General features: G+C 40.4%; 1 protein-coding gene across 1 annotated transcript in view; it reads left to right on the top strand.

The window, feature by feature from the left end:
* The window catches only part of LOC104604752 (transducin family protein / WD-40 repeat family protein), a 73279-nt gene extending 51013 nt beyond the window's left edge, over positions 1–22266 (top strand). Inside the window, exons 11-18 of the mRNA XM_010269259.2 lie at positions 1295–1723; positions 18530–18753; positions 19184–19317; positions 19971–20240; positions 20332–20510; positions 20680–20918; positions 21035–21142; positions 21859–22266. Of these exons, the coding sequence (XP_010267561.2) occupies positions 1295–1723; positions 18530–18753; positions 19184–19317; positions 19971–20240; positions 20332–20510; positions 20680–20775 (1332 nt within the window). The 3' untranslated portion in view covers positions 20776–20918; positions 21035–21142; positions 21859–22266. The remainder of the gene's footprint in view (positions 1–1294; positions 1724–18529; positions 18754–19183; positions 19318–19970; positions 20241–20331; positions 20511–20679; positions 20919–21034; positions 21143–21858) is intronic.
* Positions 22267–22707: the final 441 nt, after the last annotated feature.

The following is a 22707-nucleotide window of genomic DNA, read 5'->3' as shown; positions in this document are numbered from 1 at the left end:
CAATATCAGGCCAATTCCATAATCCCTGATAGTTTGTTGTCTTTCTTGCTTAAAACAAACCCCTATACTCCAATAAATTATACATGAAGGCTTTGATTGTCTTTGAAGATCTCTGAAATCTCATAGAAGTTTCTTGCTCAAGCAACTATTTATGAAATTTTACCCTGTTCAAAACCTTCTACCCTAAAAGTCTAAGACCCATTCAAAAAATAAGTTTCACCCTATTTCAATCCATTCACCCAAGAACCTAGAGAGAGAGAGAGAGAGAGAGAGAGAGTAATCAGTCTATGTCTTCCATCTGAAGAATAAAGGATGTAGGACTTGCCAAAAACCTTCTTTTCTACCACCGTCCAAGTTTTCTTCCATTGCCCACTCCAAATTCCATTTAGCTTTCTACCCATTGAGATGCTCTCTTCATTGTTCTTCATCCCCAAAACACAGAGAGAAAGGACAAAAAATAGAGAGGAGCTGTCAAAAAATGCTTTTTTTCAGTTTTTTTGTTTGAAAAAAAAAATGAGTAACAGGAGTACTAACCCACCTCTTGTTACCTTTACACGTTTCCCCAAAAGAGCGTGTTACAACGCGGATGGAAGTTCAGCTCACATTGTAACAACAAAATGTGTAGCCCATCGGGTCTTGTAATAGTAACTCTTGTTGAGCATGTAGCTTAACTGGATGACTTTCTGCCTTGCATCTTTGATGTGGTCAATTCAGACTTAAAACTCTTCACTCACCAAAGTTTCTAGTTCATAGAATATTACTTGAGGGGGAAAAGTTAAAAACTGAAAATCAAAATCATGTAGTGTAATTTTACATGTGGGCCAGGAAACAATTTTGGAGTTTCATTTCTGTTACATTAGGAATATTAGCATCTATTATGAATTTATGTCTACAGAAATACTTCACATGTACATTGCTATTTTAGATTCCATGGTTACCAGGAGAGCTTATTTAACAACAATTCAATTCATCTTGTTTGAACATCTCTTTGAGAATATTGTATCCAGTAATATGTAGTGTGTCATTGGAATGCTATATTTATATGGAGCTCTCATGATATGCTGCAAGTTTATTAATAGGTTTTATTATGAGTAGGAGATTTGATGTTTACAATAGGAGATGTGCTGCAAGCTTAGAACCAAACTATGAACTTTTCAGATCTTTTTTAGAAGCTAAGTTGTTAAAGGTCCTTGGAGTAACAGTGATTTGTATGCTTAATGTGATAACAAGGATTTAAGATGCAAATGGAGATTACTTTTGCAGTACTTTTAAGTGTTGTTTATATTTGATTCAGGGGATATCCTTTTTTAATTGGAAAGATGAAGAACCTCTGGATGTTCAGACAGATTATATCTGGTCAGAGGCTGATTGGCCAAAGAATGGGTGGGCTGGTTCTGAATCTACGCCTATTCATACTTTTGTTTCTCCAGGCGTTGGACTTGGCAGAAAGAAGGGGGCGCACCTTGGATTGGGTGGAGCAGTGGTTGGCCTAAGTTCTTTGTCCAAACCAGGGAGGGACATGACAGGCGGTGGAGCATTTGGAATTCCAGGTTATGCTGGCATTGGTGCTTCTGGCTTTGGTTGGGGTATACAAGAAGATTTTGAGGATTTTGTTGATCCACCAGCAACAGTTGAAAATATAAGCACAAGGGCTTTATCCAGTCATCCTTTGAAGCCTTTCTTTTTGGTTGGATCTAGAAATACTCATGTTTACCTATGGGAGGTATGGAAGTCTGATGGCAAAGTACAATATTTCCTTTTTCATTAGTATTAATTTCATGTTTGTCCTAAGAGGTATGAGGCATCTATTGGCATCTGTCTAAAATTTGTCATGTTTTTCCTTGTAAAATCTTGTTGCTCCACTATTGACTTTTCATTTTCTTTTTGATAAATGAGTAAGATTTTATTAAATAAGAGTTACATGCAACTCATGGAAAGGCACGAGATGCGACCTTTCCTTTAAAGCAAGTTACAGAATTATAAGTACAAAAGAAATTACACAGAAGCCCAAAATAAAGTATCCCGGAGAACCCCTTGTTCTACAAGTGAATCAGCCATTGAGTTTGCTGATTTGCCTACCCACTGAACTCTGATTGTCATATTCCTTGTTAACCATTTAACCTTTTTGAGAAGATCTCTGAAACCCCAAATCACTGTGTCCGGATCCTTCAGCCAACCCACTATCACCTGGGAATCCCCTTCAATAATCAGATGCTCCATGCCTAGCTGATTTGCAAGCTGGATTACTTGTACAGCAGCAAGTAATTCGGCCCTTAAAGAGTCTCCCACACCCGCAGGACCTGAGTACAAAGATATAATGCTACTATCTTTGTTTCTCAGCACTCCTCCTATGCCTGAAGGTCCTGGATTTCCTCAGTTACTTCCATCAAAGTTCAGCTTGATAAACTCCTCCCCTGGTGGCATCCATTCAACCCCATGTCTGTCCTTCCTGGTAGAAGTATTAGCCACTGCTAACCAGCTTCTCCATAGGTCATCAAAAGAGTATGCATCAAAGAGCTTTAGAGTTTTCAGCCACTGAATTGCCCTTGTCAGAATACATTCTTTAACTTCCAAGAAACTCCTTTCTTTTTAACAAAAGATCCTGGTGTTCCTTTCTTCCCAAACTGTCCACAACAAAGCTTCTCTTATGCACTTCCAGATAATTCTCCCTCTCTTTGTGTGCCATTCAAAGATAGATGGACTAAACAGCAAGCTAGTATCAGATGGCAGGTTCCACCTACACTCAAATAACATAAGACTCCAATTCCATAAAGTTGTAGCAAAGGAGCAAGAGATCAGTAATTGGTGACAGTCCTCATTCTGAGATTTACAAAGAACACACCAATTAAGGGATAAGCACCATTTTGGTCTCCTCTTTTATAGGTTTTCAAAGGTATTAATCTTACCATAATAAACTTCCCAACAAAAAACAACAATCTTTGGGGGATTGGGCCTCGTCCAGAATTCTTTAACTGGGAAGTTCTGAGGTGCAGAAGTGGAGCAAAGGAACTTGAAAGAGGATCAAGTGAAAAAACCTTTCGGGTTAGGGGTCCAAATTCTTGTGCCAGGTTTGAGGGGATCTAAACAAATAGACTCAAGATGAAAAATAAAAAACAAGAATCACACACAACAAGAGAAGAGGAGATGCCATCACAATGGCATAGTGGATGGTTAAAATTATGCATCTATACCATTCTTTGTTTCTCTTTTCTTCATCTTACCACCTGAAATTGTTCTGGTTAGTGAGAAGTCAATGTCCTGTGTTAGAATTCAAGTTACAATTGATATCCATTGTCAGAACCTTTAGGTGTTAAATGTTAGTGAAGGCAAAATGTTATTTTGTTCTAAGATCTAAAAGATGTTTAAGAGCCTGTGCAAGACAAAGTAAGCAGATTTTCTTTAAAAAGTAATTCAATATCTATGACCATATATAAAAAAGAGAGAATGTTTATTTCCTTTTATTGAAATACTTTGATCTTTATTGCCAAATTCAATGCTCATTCTTTTTTCTTTGGTCTAATAATGGATACTTTGTCTTATCTAATACTAGTGTTATATTAAATAGGCAAAATAAAAGGTTGTACATGAGTTATATACAAAGTTGCAAACTATATGAACATACAACTCATCCCTTACAAATTTGGTGAGCCTATTTTATTATTGAACTCATTTCCTTTGTAATCCATCAAACTGCATTCGTCTACTCATCATTTTTTCTCTCATGTCATCTCATTTGTGTTGTATCATCATTGACTGGTTGTTCCAAAATATAAAAGTGAAAAGAGTATTAGTGATCAAATTTTATTTCCTTCACTAAAAGAAAAATCTACTCCATATGCATATTAAATTGTGGCACTTTGTCATCTCATCTTGCTAATTTGAGCCTCAATAGGCACTTGCTAATGTAGGACCAATAGCTTTAATACTAAATTGCTCAGTGGAAACATAAGGTAGGCAAACTTCTCCAGCTGTCACCCTTTCTCTTATGAAGTGTTTGTCAACTTCAATGTGGTTTGTCCTACCATGCTGAACTGGATTGTGGGCAATATTGATTGCAGCTTGATTGTCACAATATAACATCATGGACTCCTTTGCATCTAACCCAATCTCACTCAGCAAGGATCTAACCCACAATAATTTTGAGACACTGTGGGCCATAGATTTATATTCGGCTTCTGCACTTGACCTTGCCACCACTAACTATTTTTTACTTTTCCATGAAACTTGATTTCCTCCCACAAAGGTGCATACCCCTGATGTGGATCTCCCGTTATCTAGACACCCTATCCATTCTGCATCCATATAGGATTCCAACTTCAAATTTCCATGATTTGAGAATAAAATTCCTCTGCCTGGATGTTTCTTCAAGTATGCAAGTATCTTATCAATGGCTTCCTAGTGTTGCACCCGAGGAACATGCATATACTGACTCACAACACTCATAGGGAATGGGATATTCATCTCTCAAAGGAAGTATGTGGGGAGATATTAGTAGTCGGGCCACCATCCTCTAATATCTTCCCACATACTTCCTTTGAGAGATGAATATCCCATGCTTGGGTGCATATACTGATTCACCTAGGTCCTTAATCTCAAATTCTTGTTGCAATAACTTCTTGAGTGCATCAATCTCCTTCTGATCATTTCTTGTAACAACTATGTCATCAACATATACAATCAATACTGACACTAGTGATTCTCTCCTTATCACAAAGAGTGTGATCTGACTGGGTCTACGTGTATCCAAAACAAATCAATGCTCCCCTAAACTTATTAAACCATGCCCTAGGTAACTATTTCAAACCATATAATGATTTCTTCATCCTACAGGCTTTTTCTTCAGCAACATCCTCATAGAAACTGGTCGGAAGGTCCATATATACCTCCTCCTGCAAATCACCATGAAGGAAAGCATTTTTTTTAACATCAAGCTGGAAGAGTGACCATAAGTAGCTACTAGAGAGAAGAGAATCCGAATTGAGCTCATCTTAGCCACTGGTGCAAAGGTCTCCAAATAATCTATACCATAGGTTTGAGTATACCCTTTTGTAACCAACCTTGTACCTCTCAATGCTACAACCGGCCCTGTGCTTTACAATGAACACCCATCTACATCCAATTGTCTCCTTTTTTGTAGGAATATCAATTATCTCTCATGTCTGATTCTTAATCAAAGCCTCCATCTCTTCTTGCATAGTTGTTCTCCACTCAAGTTTGAAGAGTGCCTCACTGGCACTCTTGGGTATAGACACAGAATCTAGAGAGGAAAGGAAAGCCTGATAGGAAGGTGATAGGGCATTGTAAGAAAGATAGTGTGAAATGCAATGGGTTGTACACATTCTCTTTCCCTTGCAAAGTGCAATGAAACGATCAAGATCAGTTGCAACATCAGTGTTAGGTATAGAAACATCATCAATGGGATTAGAGGAAATAACAGGCTCAAGAGAAATACCTGGAACTGTATCAGTTGAACTTGGAATCTTGGATGGACCGATGAGTGGTGCAAGTTCTCCTGCTAGAGCATGTGTGGAGTCAACCCTCTTGCATTGATGCTAAAAACACTGTGAGGAAAATCATAGTGGATCAGGAAGTAGAACTAGAGGAGCCAATGGTGGAGCTGTTGGACCAGGTGAAGGAATAGGAAGAGGAACATATTGTGAGGTATCCTCCTCAAAAGACTCCCCCTAAGGAGAACTACCAAAGAAAAAGAATGCAGACTCAAAAAAATGTAACATCCATAGTGACAAACCTGCTCCCCGGCACTTGATCATAACAATACCCCTTTTGGTTTGAGCATATCTGAGAAAAACACATTTCTTGGCCTTAGGATCCAACTTCCTACAATGAGGACCAAGAATGTGAACAAAACAAATATACCCAAAAACTCTCAGAGGTATATGAAATATCTCCCCATCTGGAAATAAGAGGTTGAATGGCACCTTGAACCCTAGGATGTGTGAAGGAACATGGTTGATCAAATACATAGCTATGAGAACTACATCTCCCCAAAAATGAACATGAATTGAAGCATGCACCATAAGACTTCTTTTCACCTCCACAATGTGTTTATTTTTTCTCTCTACTACTCCATTCGGTTGTGGTGTATAAGCACAATTACTTTGATGAATCACCCCAATCTCCAAAAAATACATAGCCAAATCCTTCTTAAAATATTTTCTAGCATTGTTTGATCTGAAAATCTCAATCCTCACTCCAAACTGTATGAGAACCATCTAGTAGAACTATCGTACCAAAATGGGTATCACATCATGAGATCTCATCAAATGTATCCAAGAATACCAAGTGTAATCATCTACAAACAAAAGAAAGTACTGGCAACCACCCATGGAAGAAATATGATAAGGTCCCCATACATCAGTTTGAACAATATCAAAAGCAGAAAAACTTTTATTACTTGGTTTAAAAGAATGTCTCTAATGCTTTCCTAGCTAAACAACTCTCACACTCTAGACTAGATGACTGAACAGATTCAAACAATTTGGAAACAAACATCTCAAAGAACTGAAAGAAAGATGACCTAAACGATTATGCCAGAGCATAATCTGACTCACTGACTCTAACCCACTATTGTTGCTACTAGAATGGTGGCTCTAATGTCTCGGAAGTTCATCTAGAAGGTAGATTTTGTTCACCTCTCGACCACTCCTAATCGTCCTTTTTTACTTTAGATCGTACAAAAGACAATTACCAGGAAGAAAAGTCATTGAGAAATTCAAATTCTTTGTCAGAGACTCAGGATACCTCATCTCGGGATCTCATCAAGTAAATCCAAGAATATTGAGAGAAATCATCCACAAATAAGAGAAAATATCGATAACCACCCATAGAAGGAACATGATAAGGTCCCCACACATCAGAATGAATAACATCAAAAGGAGATGAACATCTTTTATTACTAAATTTAAAGGAATGTGTACAATTCTTTCCAAGTTAACAACCTTCACACTCCAAACTTGACAAACTAACAGACTCAAATAGCTTTGGAAACAAAAATTCAAAGAAGAAAAAGGCAAATGACCTAAACGATTATGCCAAAGCATAACCTGACTCACAGACCCTGACTCACTATCCCTGTTAACATGATGACTCTGATGAGGAGGAAGCACATCCATGAGGTAGATTCCATTCACTTCATGACCACTCCCAATCGTCCTCTTTGAATCCAGATCCTGCAAGATACAATGACCAGGAGAAAAAATTACTAAACAGTTAAGGTTTTTAATCAAACTACTAACAGATAACAGATTAGTACTCAATCTGGGAACATGAAGGACAAAGGGAAGGGAAATGGAATCACTAATCTTGACAGACCCCTTCCTAGCAATGGGAACATGAGATCCATTAGCTGTGGAGACCCCGTCTTTGCCAGAACAGAGCTGGTAAGAAGAAAAAATAGTGGAACTATGGGTCATGTGCTCTGAGGCTCCATAATCTATAATCCAAGGAGGTCCCTCCTTACCTGAAGTAGAAACATAATTTGCAGTGGCATGTGAACTACCTGTGTGAGCAAAGGAAGTAGAGTGTGCTCCACCAGAACCACCTATACCTAGCTGTCCACTTGTTGCTGAACTAGAACTGGTTGTATCCCGCTGTTTCAAAAACTGCCCATACCTCTCAAATTCGACCCTTACTGCAGCAGCTGCAACAGACTCCAGAGTAGCTGTAGTAGGAGGGGTCGGAATGTCACCAGTGACTGCCATGTGAGCATTTCCCTTCTTATTTTTGAGTCTATTCGGCACAAGATGGGGATGAAGCTTCCAACAAGTATCTCTTGTGTGTTTAGGTTTCTTACAGTAGTCACAAATCAAATCCTTTTTGTCTTCCTTCTTGATTTCACTGCCACCCCGGTCTCCACCTTGTTTAAGTCTCACAGTGCTAACCATGGCTGATTGATCAAACCCAAAATTTTTCATCATCACATTTGTCTTGCTCTCTATCCCTAGAAAGAATGTGCTATCTTGCAATATCATATCCAGGGTCAAGGCCAGCAAGAAATTCAAACACCCTATACTTCTCTAGGAGCTTCTGGTAGGCAGCTGCATCCTTAGTGGTTTCCCAAACAACTGTCTCCAAATGGTCAATCTCCTGCCACAGGGTTTTAAGGGCTGAGAAGTAAACAGCAATAGGTCTATCTCCCTGCCTTGTAGCAATAATATAATTTCTCAACTGGTAAGTCCTAGCAACATTCTCCCTCTGTGAATAAGTTTCTGCAACCCCATCCCATATTTCCTTAGTTGTATTTGCCCACAAAAAGTTTTTACTTATATGGGGCAGCATAGAATTACACAGCCAAGTCATCACCATATAGTTCTCCTGTACCCACCGGGAGCTGTTAGTCTCCTGTACCCTAAGTAATTCGAACCATCCAACTTGTTAGGTGCTGCCTAACTCAGGGTTCGTAGAGTGAACCAAGCTCGTGAGGGAAGAGGAAACTGACGGGAAACAGAGAGAGGGGAAGAAAAAGGGATTCAGAGGGAGAGAGAGAAAGAGAGAGGGAGATTTGTTCGGATGGAATTGCCCTCTTTATTTCTTCTTCGGGTTTTTATAGACAGGTAAGTTGTTTACAGTTGCAGTCTGTTACAAGATGGTTACAGCTTGTTGTAGGACTGTTATTCTGTTTTAACAGTCAGCCACTTGGACTACATTCTTGCTGATGTGGCTTCTCCCTTTTCTTGTAAACTTGGTATGCATGCTGGCTATTCCCGTGCACAGGCCTTGGTTTGCCACAGCTCTTGGTCTTATCAATACCCCCCTGGTTAAGCTGGACCTTGCCCTCAAGGTCAATATGGGGGAACTGGTGTTGCAATTGTAGATAGGGTTCCCATGTTGCATCCTCTTCTGGTAGTTGTGACCACACAACTAAGGCTTCTGGAACAATGTGGGAGCCTTTCTTGACCCATCTGAAATCAGTGATACGCACCGGCTCTGTTTCTAGGTTCATATCACTTGAGAATTTTGGAAGATGTGGTTGAGTTATAGCCTCTGGTTTCAAGCATTTTTTGAGAACTGAGACATGGAAGACTGGGTGCACTCTTGAATCTGGTGAGAGATCCAATCTGTATGCAAGAGGTCCAATTTTCTCCAAGATCTTGAAGGATCCAAAGTAGCGAGGTGCCAGTTTGTTCCATCTCTGTTTTTGTACAGAAAGCAACTTGTAGGGAAGCAATTTCAAGTAAACCATATCACCAACTTGATAGTGTGCTTCCCTATGGTGTTTATCATATGATTGTTTCATCCATTGTTGGGCCCGGAGTAGGTTCTGTTTAAGTTCCTGTAGAATGTTGTCTCGATTTAGCAGGTGTTCTTCTAGTGAAGTTACTGCTGTGGAGCCCTTTTCATAGGGAATCGGTGTGGGTGGAACACGACCATATAATGCCCTAAAAGGGGTCATCCCAGCCGATATTTGATAGGTAGTGTTGTACCACCATTCAGCCCAATGCAGCCAGCTGAACCATTGTCTCGGCTTTGTTCTGGTGAAAGTGCTGAGTCCGCTGGTAACACCATTCTACCTTTATAGTACAGCACTGACCCTTGGATAGCATACCCCGGGTTGTCCCCTGTTTGCTGCAACAACCGTGTCTTTATTGCTTGGAGTTCCTTATCACTGTTGGCTGCCTCCCTTAATTGGTCCCATAGTGCTGTCATGGGTTGTTGGAATACCTGCAATTGGAGTATGTTCTCCACTCCATGTTTGGGTTGACGTGACAATGCATCCGCAACCCTATTTGTTGCTCCCGATTTGTATTCAAAAGTGTAATCAAAGCCCATTAACTTTGAGACCCACCGCTGCTGATCTGGAGAAAGGATCCGTTGTTCCAATAGGAATTTCAGACTTTGGTGATCAGTCTTAATTACAAACTTACGGCCTAGCAGGTAGGAGCGCCAATGCTGAACTGCTAATACAACTGCCATCAATTCCCGGTTGTAGACTGAAGAGTGGTTTTGTGTGGTGGATGATATTGCGGATGCTTTTATTGGAAAGAAACACAGCCGCAGACAGCAGCAGTAATGGGCGTTAAATTCAGTGTTCCTATCTTATCTCTTAGCTAGATTCAGTGTTCTTATCTTATCTCTTAGCTAGATTCAGTGTTCCTATTTAGTAGCATTATTATCTCCTATTTAGAGAAAATGTTTGTTAGGAAGTTTTCCTAAAGGACTCTTGTAATTTCCTATTTAAAGGAGCAGATGATATTCAATAAAATTATCGATATTTTCAGTCCAGAAAGAGCAGAGGAGAGTTGGTGATCTCTTTAACAAATCACCATTAAGGCGCTAAAGATAGGTTCCTCGAGAAAAGGGAGAAACAAGGGAAAACAGCAAGGAGGTGCACGGGATCTTATTCACGGGCCCTTAACAATTTGGTGTCAAAACAAGGCGTCATGGGTGACTTTGAGCAATTGAAGACTAGGGTTCATGATCTGGAGCACAAACTCGTGGAAAACAGCAAGGAGGTGCGCGAGATCAAGGACGATGTCCGAGAATTGAGGCGCTTGATGGAGTTATATTTTTCCAGCAAGGAAAAGAGTTCAGAAGGAGCTGCAACCACAGACGGCCGCCGACCAGACATGGCAGAATCATCTGGCGAGCAACAGGTCGTAGCCCAGGGAACCGCGATCATTCCCAAATATAGCAGGCTGGAATTTCCTTCCTACAATGGAGCTGGAGATCCTTTGGGATGGCTGTACAGATGTGAGCAGTTTTTCCGCAGCCAACGGACAGAGGACAGGGACAAGGTCGGGTTAGCTGCATTCCACATGACAAAGGAGGCGCAGCTCTGGTTTTATAAATTGGAGCAGGAGGAACCTGGGCTCAGTTGGACCCAATTCAAATCCTACTGCCTTCTCAGATTTGGGCCCCCATTAACAAGCAATCCATTAGGCGAACTAACCAACCTCAAACAGACTGGAACTATGGCTGAGTATCAGCGTCAGTTTCAGACCCTCCTTGCAAGAGTATCTTCGGTACGACCAGATCAACAAGTTGACATGTTCACCATGGGATTAGTGGAAACTTTGAGGGTGGATGTGGAGATGCAAAATCCCCCCAATCTGGTTACTGCTATGAATTTGGCTCGAGCTTTTGAACGAAAATTGCAACTCAACCACGGAAGTATCAATATAGGGTGGCCTCAAACAACATGGGCAGCCCCGAAACCACTCGGAATGGCTCCATCTTCAGCAGCCAGCCGAGAACAGAAACCACAAACGAGCAACAATTCCAGATCGGCATCCAGTGTGGGCAGCAGCGTTGTTGCACCCCCTATTAAGCGCTTGTTCAGGGCTGAGATGGCGGAACGCAGGGCGAGGGGACAGTGTTTTAATTGTGATGAACTTTACTCAGCAGGGCACAAGTGCAAGAGACTTTTCTGCCTCCTGGTGGATGAACAAGAGGAAGATGAGGATGAACCCTCTTCATTGGAACCCGAGATTTCTCTCCACGCAATTACTGGAATAAAAACCTCTCAAACTATGCAGTTGCAAGCGCAGGTAGCAGGGAAAACAATACTGATCCTGGTTGATTCAGGAAGCACACACAATTTTGTAAGTGAACAAGCTACCCTCCAGTTGGAACTGCCAATGGAAATCAAACCGAGACTGCAGGTAGCTGTAGCAAACGGTGAAAGAGTACACAGCCTGGGCATCTGTAAGGGAGTCCAAATATAGGTCAATTTTGAATCCTTCTTTGTTGATTTGTTTGTGCTATCCTTGGATGGATTTGATGTAGTTCTTGGGGTGAAATGGTCGATCACTCTAGGCCCAATCCTATGGGATTTCAACGCCCTAACGATGAAGGCCAAATACCCACAGGTTCATGTGCTCCAAGATGAAATGACACACGCAGCAACCATGGAAAGGGTCCTCTCTGATTTTTAAGAAGTATTTCAAGAACCCAAAGGACTTCCTCCTTCCCGAGCTTGCGATCACCGGATCACTCTGGTGACGGGTTCAGAACCAGTAGTAGTAAGGCCATATCGCTACCCACACCTGCAGAAAGATGAGATAGAAAGGCAATGTGATGAAATGTTGGAGCAGGGGATCATCTGCCTTAGCCCCGGTCCTGTTGGTGGCAAAGTGGGATGGTACTTGGAGATTTTGTGTTGACTACAGGGAGCTTAATAACCAGACTGTCAAGGATAAATTTCCTATTCCCATTGTGGACGAGTTGTTGGATGAACTTCATGGTGCCTAGTATTTCACAAAACTAGATCTAAGATTGGGGTACTTTCAGGTTCGAATGGCTTCCGAAGACGTTGAGAAGACTGCCTTCCGAACTCATTATGGCTACTCTGAGTTTTTAGTTATGCCGTTCGGTCTCACAAACACCCCATCCACATTTCAGTCCTTAATGAATGAGGTATTTCAATCTCACCTTCGCAAATTTGTTTTAGTATTCTTTGACGACATTTTGGTTTACAGTAAAACATGGATAGAACACGTGCATCATCTAAGGATTATTGTTGAGCTACTGTGCCAACACAAGCTCTTCCTTAAACGATCCAAGTGCTCCTTTGGAGAGCGCCAGGTCCTTTACATGGGTCATGTCATTAACGGCAAGGGTGTAACAGTGGACAATTCCAAAATTCAAGCGATCAAAGAATGGCCCAAGCCCAAATCCGCCAAGGCTCTACGCGGGTTCCTCGGTTTGACAGGATATTACCACAAATTTGTACAGAATTATGGCATGATGGCTGCCCCATTAACCAACCTGCTGAGGAAGAATGCCTTTCATTGGGACAATGCAGCTGACACGGCTTTTGCAAATTTAAAGAATGCCCTCTCCACCACTCCAGTTTTGCAATTACCGAACTTTGATCTTGAGTTTATAGTTGAGTGTGATGCATCCGGAATAGGGATTGGCGCCGTATTGCAGCAACAAGGGCACCCGATCGCTTTCTTCAGCCGTAAACTAGCTGATCGTCATTTGAAATTGCCAGCCTATGAACGCGAATTGATTGGGTTAGCTAGAGTAGTCCAACACTGGAGACCATACATGTGGGGAAGATCATTTGTTGTCAAAACTGATCACTATAGCCTCAAGTACTTGTTGGAGCAGCGACTTGTTACTTCTCCCCAACAACATTGGGTTAGCAAGCTACTTGGGTTTGATTTCCGGGTGGATTACAAGGCGGGATCTTTAAATCGCGTCGCAGATGCATTGTCTAGGCGTGAAGAGGACACTATGCTCCTTTGTGGGATTTCACGTTCTCGAGTCACCTTATTGGATGACATCAAGAAAGAGATGCCGCAATCAACAGAGTGGACGACTCTTGTTCAGAAAATTCAGTCTGGAACTGCAAACTCCAATTGGGCCCTTACAGATGGGCTTGTAATGTATAAGGGTCGGACATATCTCCCGGCTGATTCCTCTTTGATTCCCTCCATCATCTCCAATATTCATAACTCCACCCATGAAGGCATTCAGAAAACACTGTATTGCGTCCAAGCTTATTTCCATTGGCAAGGTATGAAGGCCTCTATTAGGGACTTTATACAAAACTGCTCTATTTGTCAACAACACAAATGGGAAAATCTGCATCCAGTTGGTCTTTTTCAGCCCCTTTTGATCCCAACGCAGATATGGGCTGATATTTCCATGGATTTCATAGAGGGACTGCCCAAGGTTGGGGGAAAATCAGTTCTTTATGTAGTGGTGGATCGCTTCTCTAAGTACGCCCATTTCATCCCTCTTTCTCATCCGTACAACGCTACTTCTATCGCCCATGTCTTTTTCACTCACATTTTTCGTTTACACGGGTTACCGGAATCTATTGTCAGCGACAGGGACCCAGTTTCTACTAGTACCTTTTGGAGGGTGTGAATAAACCCTAGTTGTTTCTAGGTCAAAGTAGAGAAGAAGAAAGAAGAAAGAAAAGAGAAAGAAGGAGAGGAGAAGAGTGTTCGGCCAGACTAGAAGAGAGGATGTTCAAAAGTCACTCTCCTAGCCGACCCACTTGACTTTTATTCATGAAAAACTTGAGTTACAAGAAAGACAATTTTGTCCCTCATAGAAGATGGGACACATAACTTAAACTCAGATACAATAGACATTTCACTTTCAATAAGATACACCAGAATGACCAAAATGCCCCTGACTCGAGCATTCTAACACTCCCCCTCAAGCTGGAGAGTATATATCATATAGTCCCAGCTTGTTACAAATGTAATCTATTCTTCCCCGAGACAATCCTTTTGTGAAGATATCTTCCCACTGATTTCCTGAGCTCACATGAGATGTAGTTATTACCCCACTTATCACTTTCTCTCTCACAGAGTGACAATCCACCTCAATATGTTTAGTTCTTTCATGGAAGACAAGATTGGATGAGATGTGAACAGCAGCTTGATTATCACAGTATAGTTTCATGGGTTTGTCAATTGAGAAACCCATCTCCTGTAGTAGGTTCTTCAGCCATACTAGTTCACATGTGGTATGGGCCATAGCCCTGTACTCTGCTTCCGCACTACTTCTTGCCACCACTGTTTGCTTCTTGCTCTTCCAAGTTACAAGGTTGCCACCCAGGAAGGTACAATACCCTGTGGTTGACTTCCTGCTTGATATAGAGCCAGCCCAATCAGCATCTGTGTACCCTACTATCTCAAGAGGTCCTCCTTTTTGGTATAACAAACCACGACCTGGAGCACCCTTTAGGTACCTAACAATTCTCAGAACAACTTCCTAGTGAGGAACCCGGGGATGTTGCATAAACTGACTCACCACACTCACAGCAAATGATATATCTGGTCGGGTAATGGTCAGGTAGTTCAACTTTCCCACCAACCTTCTGTATCTTCCAGGATCATCAAACTCTTCACCTGCATCCACACTTAACTTGGCATTGAGTTCCATAGGAGTCTCTGCTGGTTTAGCACCTAACAACCCTGTTTCTTCAAGTAGATCAAGAACATATTTCCTCTGACATAGGTTGATCCCCTGTTTTGACCTCGCAACTTCTATTCCTAAGAAATACTTTAGCTTCCCCAGATCTTTCGTATTGAAGTGGTCCTGTAAGAATTCTTTCAGCCTGTCAATTCCATTGCTGTCACTTCCAGTTATGACAATATCATCCACATACACGACTAGCAAGATTTTTCCATCTTTTGAGTTATAGCTAAACACGGAATGATCAACCTGACACTGTTTCATCCCAAAGGCCTTCACCACTTCACTGAACCTGCCGAACAATGCACGAGGAGATTGTTTCAGTTCATAGATTGCCTTTTTGAGCCTGCACACTTTACTAGCCTCCCCTTGAGCAACAAACCCTGGTGGTTGCTCCATATACACCTCCTCAACAAGATCACCATGTAGGAAGGCATTTTTTATGTCAAGTTGTAGGAGAGGCCAATCATACATAGTAGCCAATGAGATCAACACCCGAACTGAACCAATTTTAGCCACAGGAGAGAATGTCTCCATATAGTCCACACCATATAACTGAGAATAGCCCTTGGCCACTAACCGTGCCTTCAATCGTTCCACACTGCCATCAGGAGGATGCTTCACTGTATAGACCCATTTACACCCAACAGTGTGCTTACTAGGAGGAAGGGTGGTGAGTTCCCACGTATGATTATGTTGTAGAGCAGAGAGTTCTTCTTCCATGGCTTGCCGCCACCCTGGAGAGGCAAGGGCTTCCTGTACAGTCTTGGGAATGGGAACCGATGAGAGTAATGATATAAACTTGCAATGAAAAGCAGAAAGGTGAGCAGTGGAAACATAGTCTGAAATGGGATGAGAAGTACAAGTATGTTTACCTTTCCGCAAAGCAATAGGGAGATGAAGATCTGAGGGAGAAGGAGCAGTAGCAGGATCTGTCGGCGGGTGCTGAAGTGGAGGAGGAGCCGAAGCACTTCTGCGAGTATACACTTGAGTAATTGGCGGCCTCTCTGTAGTAACTGGCATATGATGTGCATCTGCAGTAGGAGTGGGAGCTACGGGAAGGGGGTCCACAACCGGAATAGGAAGAGGAACCACAGAGGGAGAAGAAGAGACCCCGGCATTGGAGAAAAAAGGAACTGACTCAAAGAAGGTGACATCAGGGCACACAAACGATTTATGAAACTTAGGGTTATAACACTTGTACCCTTTCTGAATCCTTGAGTAGCCAAGAAAAATACACTTCGTAGCCCAAGCATCTAGCTTGTCTACTCCAGGCCCCAAGTGCTGAACAAAACAAACACAGCCAAAGACTCTTGGGGTGAGAGGAAAGGGAGACAAAGTGGGGAACAACACAGAGAAAGGGGATTGACTTCCAAGGATTGACATGGGCATCCGATTTATTAAAAAACTGGATGTAAGAACAACATCACTCCAAAAGTGCTTTGGGACATGCATATTGATCATCAAGGACCGAGCAGTTTCAAGAAGATGTCTATTTTTCCATTCAGCTACACCGTTTTGTTGCGGGGTGTAGGCACAAGAAGTTTGATGAATTATTCCATGATGTTCTAGGTATTGCTGAAATGATGAGGAGATGTATTCTTTGGCATTATCGGTGCGAAGTATTTTCATATGAACACCAAACTGAGTGCATATTTCAGCATGAAATTTCTGAAAAATAGAGAACAATTCACTACGGTCTTTCATAAGATAGATCCATGTCATCCTTGAAAAGTCATCAACAAAGATTACAAAATACTTAAACCCATTGTATGACACCACTTTAACTGGACCCCATACATCAGAATGAACTAAAGCAAAAGGACTTGAGACACGACTATCAGTTCTTGGACTAAATGAGACTCGATGATGTTTTCCCAACTGACATGACTCACAATCTAATGATGAAAGATGACTCAAGGAAGGAACTAGCAGCTTCAAAGCCTTGAGAGAGGGATGACCAAGTTTGCAGTGCCATTGGAGAGGAGTAAGAGACGACTGAAAAAGCCACTGGGGGGCCACCACCATCAAGGTAATACAAACCACCGGCTTCATGCCCTCCACCAATCTTCGTCCCCGTCTTGAGATCCTGAAACACACAAGAAGAAGGATAGAAGGTTACAGAACAATTAAGGGACTTGGTTAATCTACTAACAGACATAAGGTTAAAAGGGAACTTAGGAACATATAAAACAGATGCTAAAGACAATGAGGAGAGATCAACATCACCAACACCACAAATAGGAGATGTAGAACCATTAGCAAGTGTAACTGTCTGAGATGTGGAGGTGCGAGAAAGGGAAGAAAATACATCAGGAGTCCCAGACATATGGTCCGAGGCGCCAGAATCAATGATCCAGGGTGAGGCTTTGGAAGCTAAACAAGTCATACCTGAATGGGCAAGTGTGGCTGTGTTCTGCTGAGATGTTTGAAGGAACTGCTCATATATTGCCCATGGTACACTCACCATTTCCTGCCCGGAAGCACAAGTGGGTGTGGAGGGGGTTGGTGCAGTTTGCTGGCTTTCAGTAATTGTGCTACTACTCTTAGATGTAACATGGTTAGCCCAAGTGTTGGGTGGACCACGCAAATCATAGCAGAAATTAACTGTGTGCCCCTCTAAGCCACAATGTGTACATTTTCTCTGAGCATTACCCCTTCCTTTTCCACGGCCTCCCCCTGACTCACGGCCTCCAGTCCAGCCACTGGCCCGGTTAAACATGTGTCCAACAAAGTTCCTAAATGATTAAATAGAAGTTATAGAATTGCTACTATCATAAGAAAACAAAGTTCCTAAATGATTAAATCAACTCCAAAAATTCTAAACTCAAATTAACTATGACTAGACAAATCAAACTACTAGGCCAGCTCTATACACAATATGTAAAGTGATCAAAATACTCCCATGGTCCTACCATCAAATTACAAAAAAAAAAAAAAAATAGAAAATCCCAATTTGGCTCTTTGGCTCCTACATCACATACACACTGTAGGAATTTCAAGCCTGGGCAGGGTTTCAGTTTCATATAAAATTCAGGAAGAGTATAGAATATAAAATAATTTTCATCTTATTGTGCATTTGAATCACTGTAGCATCATTCAAAGATCCTCATATCACTTGCATATGGCTGCACAAATGTTTTGCTATTCTACTCTATCTAGGGCAATATCTCCTACCAAAGAACAGAACCGAATAGTTAGTTAAATAGCAGACAAACTTTGTTCTGTAGGTACAACAAGTTCTATGTCCTGTCTAGATGTGATATATAGGTGGCTATATTTGGGTAACAGCCAAAATTAATTTCTTATGATTCTGGAGAACATTTTCACCCTGTATCCTTCCACTGTGTGACAGGAAAGCCAACTGTTCATTGTGACTAATTAAGAATCTCCCTCATGAGATGGATATTATGGGTACCTGTATATTGCTTTTATGTCTCCAATAATCAAATGGGAATATATATATATGCTATGTTATGAAATCATATATAAAGCAAATCATTAGCCATGTTACTATACTTTGTTCAATATGTCATTCATATTTTCCTAAAATCTGCATGAGTTCCTTATTGTTCTCACTACACAATAGATGCCCTTGTTTCATCGTTTTGAGATTTAATATGTACAGTTTGGCAAGGACAGAGCTACTGCAACCTATGGTGTGCTGCCTGCTGCAAATATTCCTCCACCCTATGCACTCGCATCAATATCAGCATTGAAGTTTGACCATTGTGGACATAGATTTGCTACTGCTGCATTAGATGGTACTGTATGCACATGGCAACTTGAGGTTGGGGGAAGAAGCAATGTCTGCCCAACAGAATCAGCTCTCTGCTTTAACAGTCATGCATCGTATGTATCTACTTAGTAAATGGCCGGAGGGTGATTCAAGTTAAATTTATAATTATCTTGTCCCTTTCTAATAAGTATTAAGTATAACTACATATACCATCATTCTATCCAATCACTTAATAAGCCATTAGGTTCAAAGTCACAGTATCCAGGTGGTAACTACTATCTGTTCAGGATTGCTATCAAATGCTAATCTGGTGATTTTCATCATCCTACTTTTTTTTATTATTATTATTTTTTAGATGTTGTCAATCTAAGGGATGCTCCATTTACTATATAGTCTGAATTGATATAAGTTTAGTGCTACCAAATGCCCCCTTAATCCCAACTATTTAGGGTCAGCTTCCCTATTGTCCATCTGTCAATCATTTTTCAGATTATGCTCTAAAGTAGCTTTTAAGATGAACATTATATTGCTTGCAATTTGCAGGGATGCTTCTTATGTGGCTCCAAGTGGGTCAATAATTGCTGCAGCTGGATATAGTTCTAATGGTGTTAATGTAGTCATATGGGACACGTTGGCTCCATCTTCCACATCGCAGGCTTCTCTAATATGCCATGAAGGTTTTTCCCTCTTTGAAAGATCATAAAATGAATATATGAATATATGAATTGGGTGCACGTTGTTTTTACCTTTACAGATAAAAAAAAAAAAATAGCTGAAATAAACCCAAAGGGAGAGAGGATTGTGTAATACTAAGTTTTACAAAGGAAAAGACAACAAGTTATATACTTTGTCTACATAGGAGTTTCAGACTTGAAAGTCTTTAAATGTAAGACAATTTTGCCAAATTACAGTGTTTTCTCTAGTTAACCACATAAAAGTTACAAAAAATGAAATGAGAAAGCATGGTGTTTTTTGCAGCTTCCATTTTTGAAAAATTGGCACACCTTAAGTATAGGGTAAGAGTACCTTTAGAAGACAAAAGAAACCCTGTATTAATTATCTGTCACAATAAACTAGAGCTATCTTTTTGCCTTATCATTTGGGATGTGCAAGCTTGTAAAAAAGAAATGTGATGTGTCTAACTCAGCACCAAGAGAAAATTAGGATATGCATCAAAAGGTGAGATTATAGAAACTAAACATATTATTTCTCTAGTTAACCATATGATTCAATGGTTACAACTATCAGTCCGTATTACCGTCATTTTTTGGATTTATTCTTTTATTTTAATTTATGTAATTGTGCTTATGTTTTACCTGTTCATGTGAAGGTGGTGCACGTTCTCTTTCCGTGTTTGATAATCACATTGGAAGTGGTTCTATTTCTCCCCTTATTGTCACTGGGGGAAAGGGTGGCGATGTTGGAGTTCATGACTTCCGTTTTATTGCCACTGGAAGGACCAAGAGGCACAGACTTTCTAATACTAATGAGCAAAATATCAAGTGGTCTTCACCACATGATACAGACTCGGGCATTTCCAACAAATCTGGGGAACAAAGCCTGAATGGGATGCTTTGGTACATACCAAAAGCTCACCTAGGTACTTTAACTTCTTTTTATGTGATTATTAGTAATAACTAAACTGCATGAAAATTTTATTTGATTTGGGATTTAATTTGATGTGAGTGAAGGGAGTGTAACAAGGATATCTACCATTCCAAATACAAGTTTATTCTTAACGGGAAGTAAAGATGGAGATGTCAAACTTTGGGATGCTAAAAGAGCCAAGTTGATATTCCATTGGCCAAAATTGCATGGAAGGCACACCTTTCTGCAGCCGAGCTCCCGTGGCTTTGGCGGAATTGGTCAGGTAACCTCTTTGGTTGTCATTTCATCTTTCATTTTTATATTTAATGTGGAATAGAAAATCTATACATGTATGAAAATTGTTGGAAAAAATGGAATCATAATTTTTACTAAAGCAGTTAGTTATGTATCTTTATGACTGCATTAAGTCATATTTCTTGCTCATGATGCAGGCAGCAATTACAGATATCCTCATCCTTTCTCATGGTTTTCTTACGTGCGGTGGAGATGGAATTGTTAAGTTCGTTCAGTTTAAAAGTTTTCAGTAAAGAACCCCACCAAGAAAAGGAAAACTAAAAGGAAAAGTGAGAAAGTTCTTGCAGAGCATTCTGAAAAACATCATGGTGGAGAACCAAGCACAAAGTGCTTTAAACGCTGAAGGATGTGTAGCTACTTAGTGGCATGAAATTTGGTATCACTTTCCAGTGCTGTCTCATTTAACTTTTCTACGTTCAGCTAATTAAGTATTTAATATTTATTTGTTTATTTGGTTTTGGGTCTTCTTTGATGATGATAATTTGGTTTTAGGTCTTAGGGAATTCAGACCCCAAGGTTGCCACATTGAACCACCAAGTCTGTGTCATTACTTCTTTTCCACCACTCACTGGAGCTTCAACTATATCATCTGCTCAACTGGTACAGTAACTGTTCTTGTTATCATGCATCAGGCAGAGTAAACTGCAACAGTAGGGACACATTTTTCATTAAATTGTTGATCATGTGGCAGGACCTTGTCAGCATAATATACTTGGAAGTCGAACTGGTTACAGTTTTTCCCCACTTCTGTTCATTCTTAAAAAAGTTGCAAGATAACCTTGAAAATATGCAACCTTACCATTCTTGTCATAGGACCAAGAAATGAAGTCCTATTCAGCTAATGTGAACTTCATTGGCACCTTCTCCATGTGTATTTCCCATGTAAACAAATCTGCCATACATTAAATATCTAACCAAGACTTATTTGACATCAGAGGGTTTGTCCAATGGCCTGTTGCTTCTGTGATTGGTGTACCTCCTACTAGGACTTCACAGGTTCAAACCCATAGAATCCTAAGTTTGTCATGTGCCATGGTACCAGGGATTGAAGTCCCCTATCAACACTCCTGCAATTTCATTGTGGATATTTTCACCTGAAAGTAAGCCCTTAGTTACAAAGGAAATTCCAACCACTAAACTTATGCTGAGTTAGAATTCTTTGGGAGGTCAAAGTTTGTGTTCCATGTTTAATGGTGTATTCTACCATCATTCTTTGTATTTATTGTAAACACAGCATGACTTTAGCCTTTGAGTATTCGTTGGATGATGCATGTTTCAGTTGCCTTTATAATTGTCGGGATTTCCTGTCCATGCAGGCTCTATAATGTGCTATCATTGTCATCATCATCATTATGATTATGATCATAATTATCTCCGCTGAGAAGTACTTGCTCCATAATATGTAAATTACAGTAGCATGAAATGGTGACGTGGCAGTATAACTGTTGGGGCAGCAAATGTGAAGGAAAGGAGATTTGGCATGGCATTTCTCATTTAAACTTTTTTTTTTCAATTGATTTTGGTTTCTTACTTAATACAATAGTATGAAGCTTTTTTTATCACAGAATATAAAACAATATTGTTTGAACGTGTATATACAGAAATACCTTGTACAATAGATAATCCTGAATGTATTTCAGATTACTTCCCCAAAGATTTTATGACTGTTCCACTGGATGGTCTTTGAATTATGTCAAAAAGGAAATAGCATATTGTTTTATGCCTTACCAATGTGTCATCCTTTTGGGTACAATATGGTGCCTAATACAATTTCTTGAGATTCTTTTTCTATTAAACCTTTTTGTTTATTTGACTATTTCATCTTATGAATTTCTACTTAACTTTAATTGGCTTCAGTCTGACAACTCTGATCAATTCATTCTAATGGATTCCTTCCAGTTATTTGATGATTTTGTTGGGAATCATGCAAAGACGATTTCTATTTGACCAAGCTAATTGTGCAAGTATTTTCCAATTAAGAAGCAACGGCCTCTTGTACAAATTACGTATTAATAATACTATAACTATGTTTACCCTATCCTCTATTCTCGCTTATTACTTCACTTGTTTGGATGACCACGCAGCAAAAATTTCTCTTTTTATTGACCATAAGTCCTGATACGGCCTTGTATCGGCTCCAGCACTCTTCCGAGCGAGTGCTTACT

The sequence above is a fragment of the Nelumbo nucifera genome, chromosome 1, assembly GCF_055504915.1.
Source record: "Nelumbo nucifera cultivar China Antique chromosome 1, China Antique-T2T, whole genome shotgun sequence".
Lineage (NCBI taxonomy): Eukaryota > Viridiplantae > Streptophyta > Magnoliopsida > Proteales > Nelumbonaceae > Nelumbo > Nelumbo nucifera.
The sequence above is the reverse complement of the archived record's forward strand: the minus strand, read 5'-3'. Positions and strand labels throughout refer to the sequence as shown.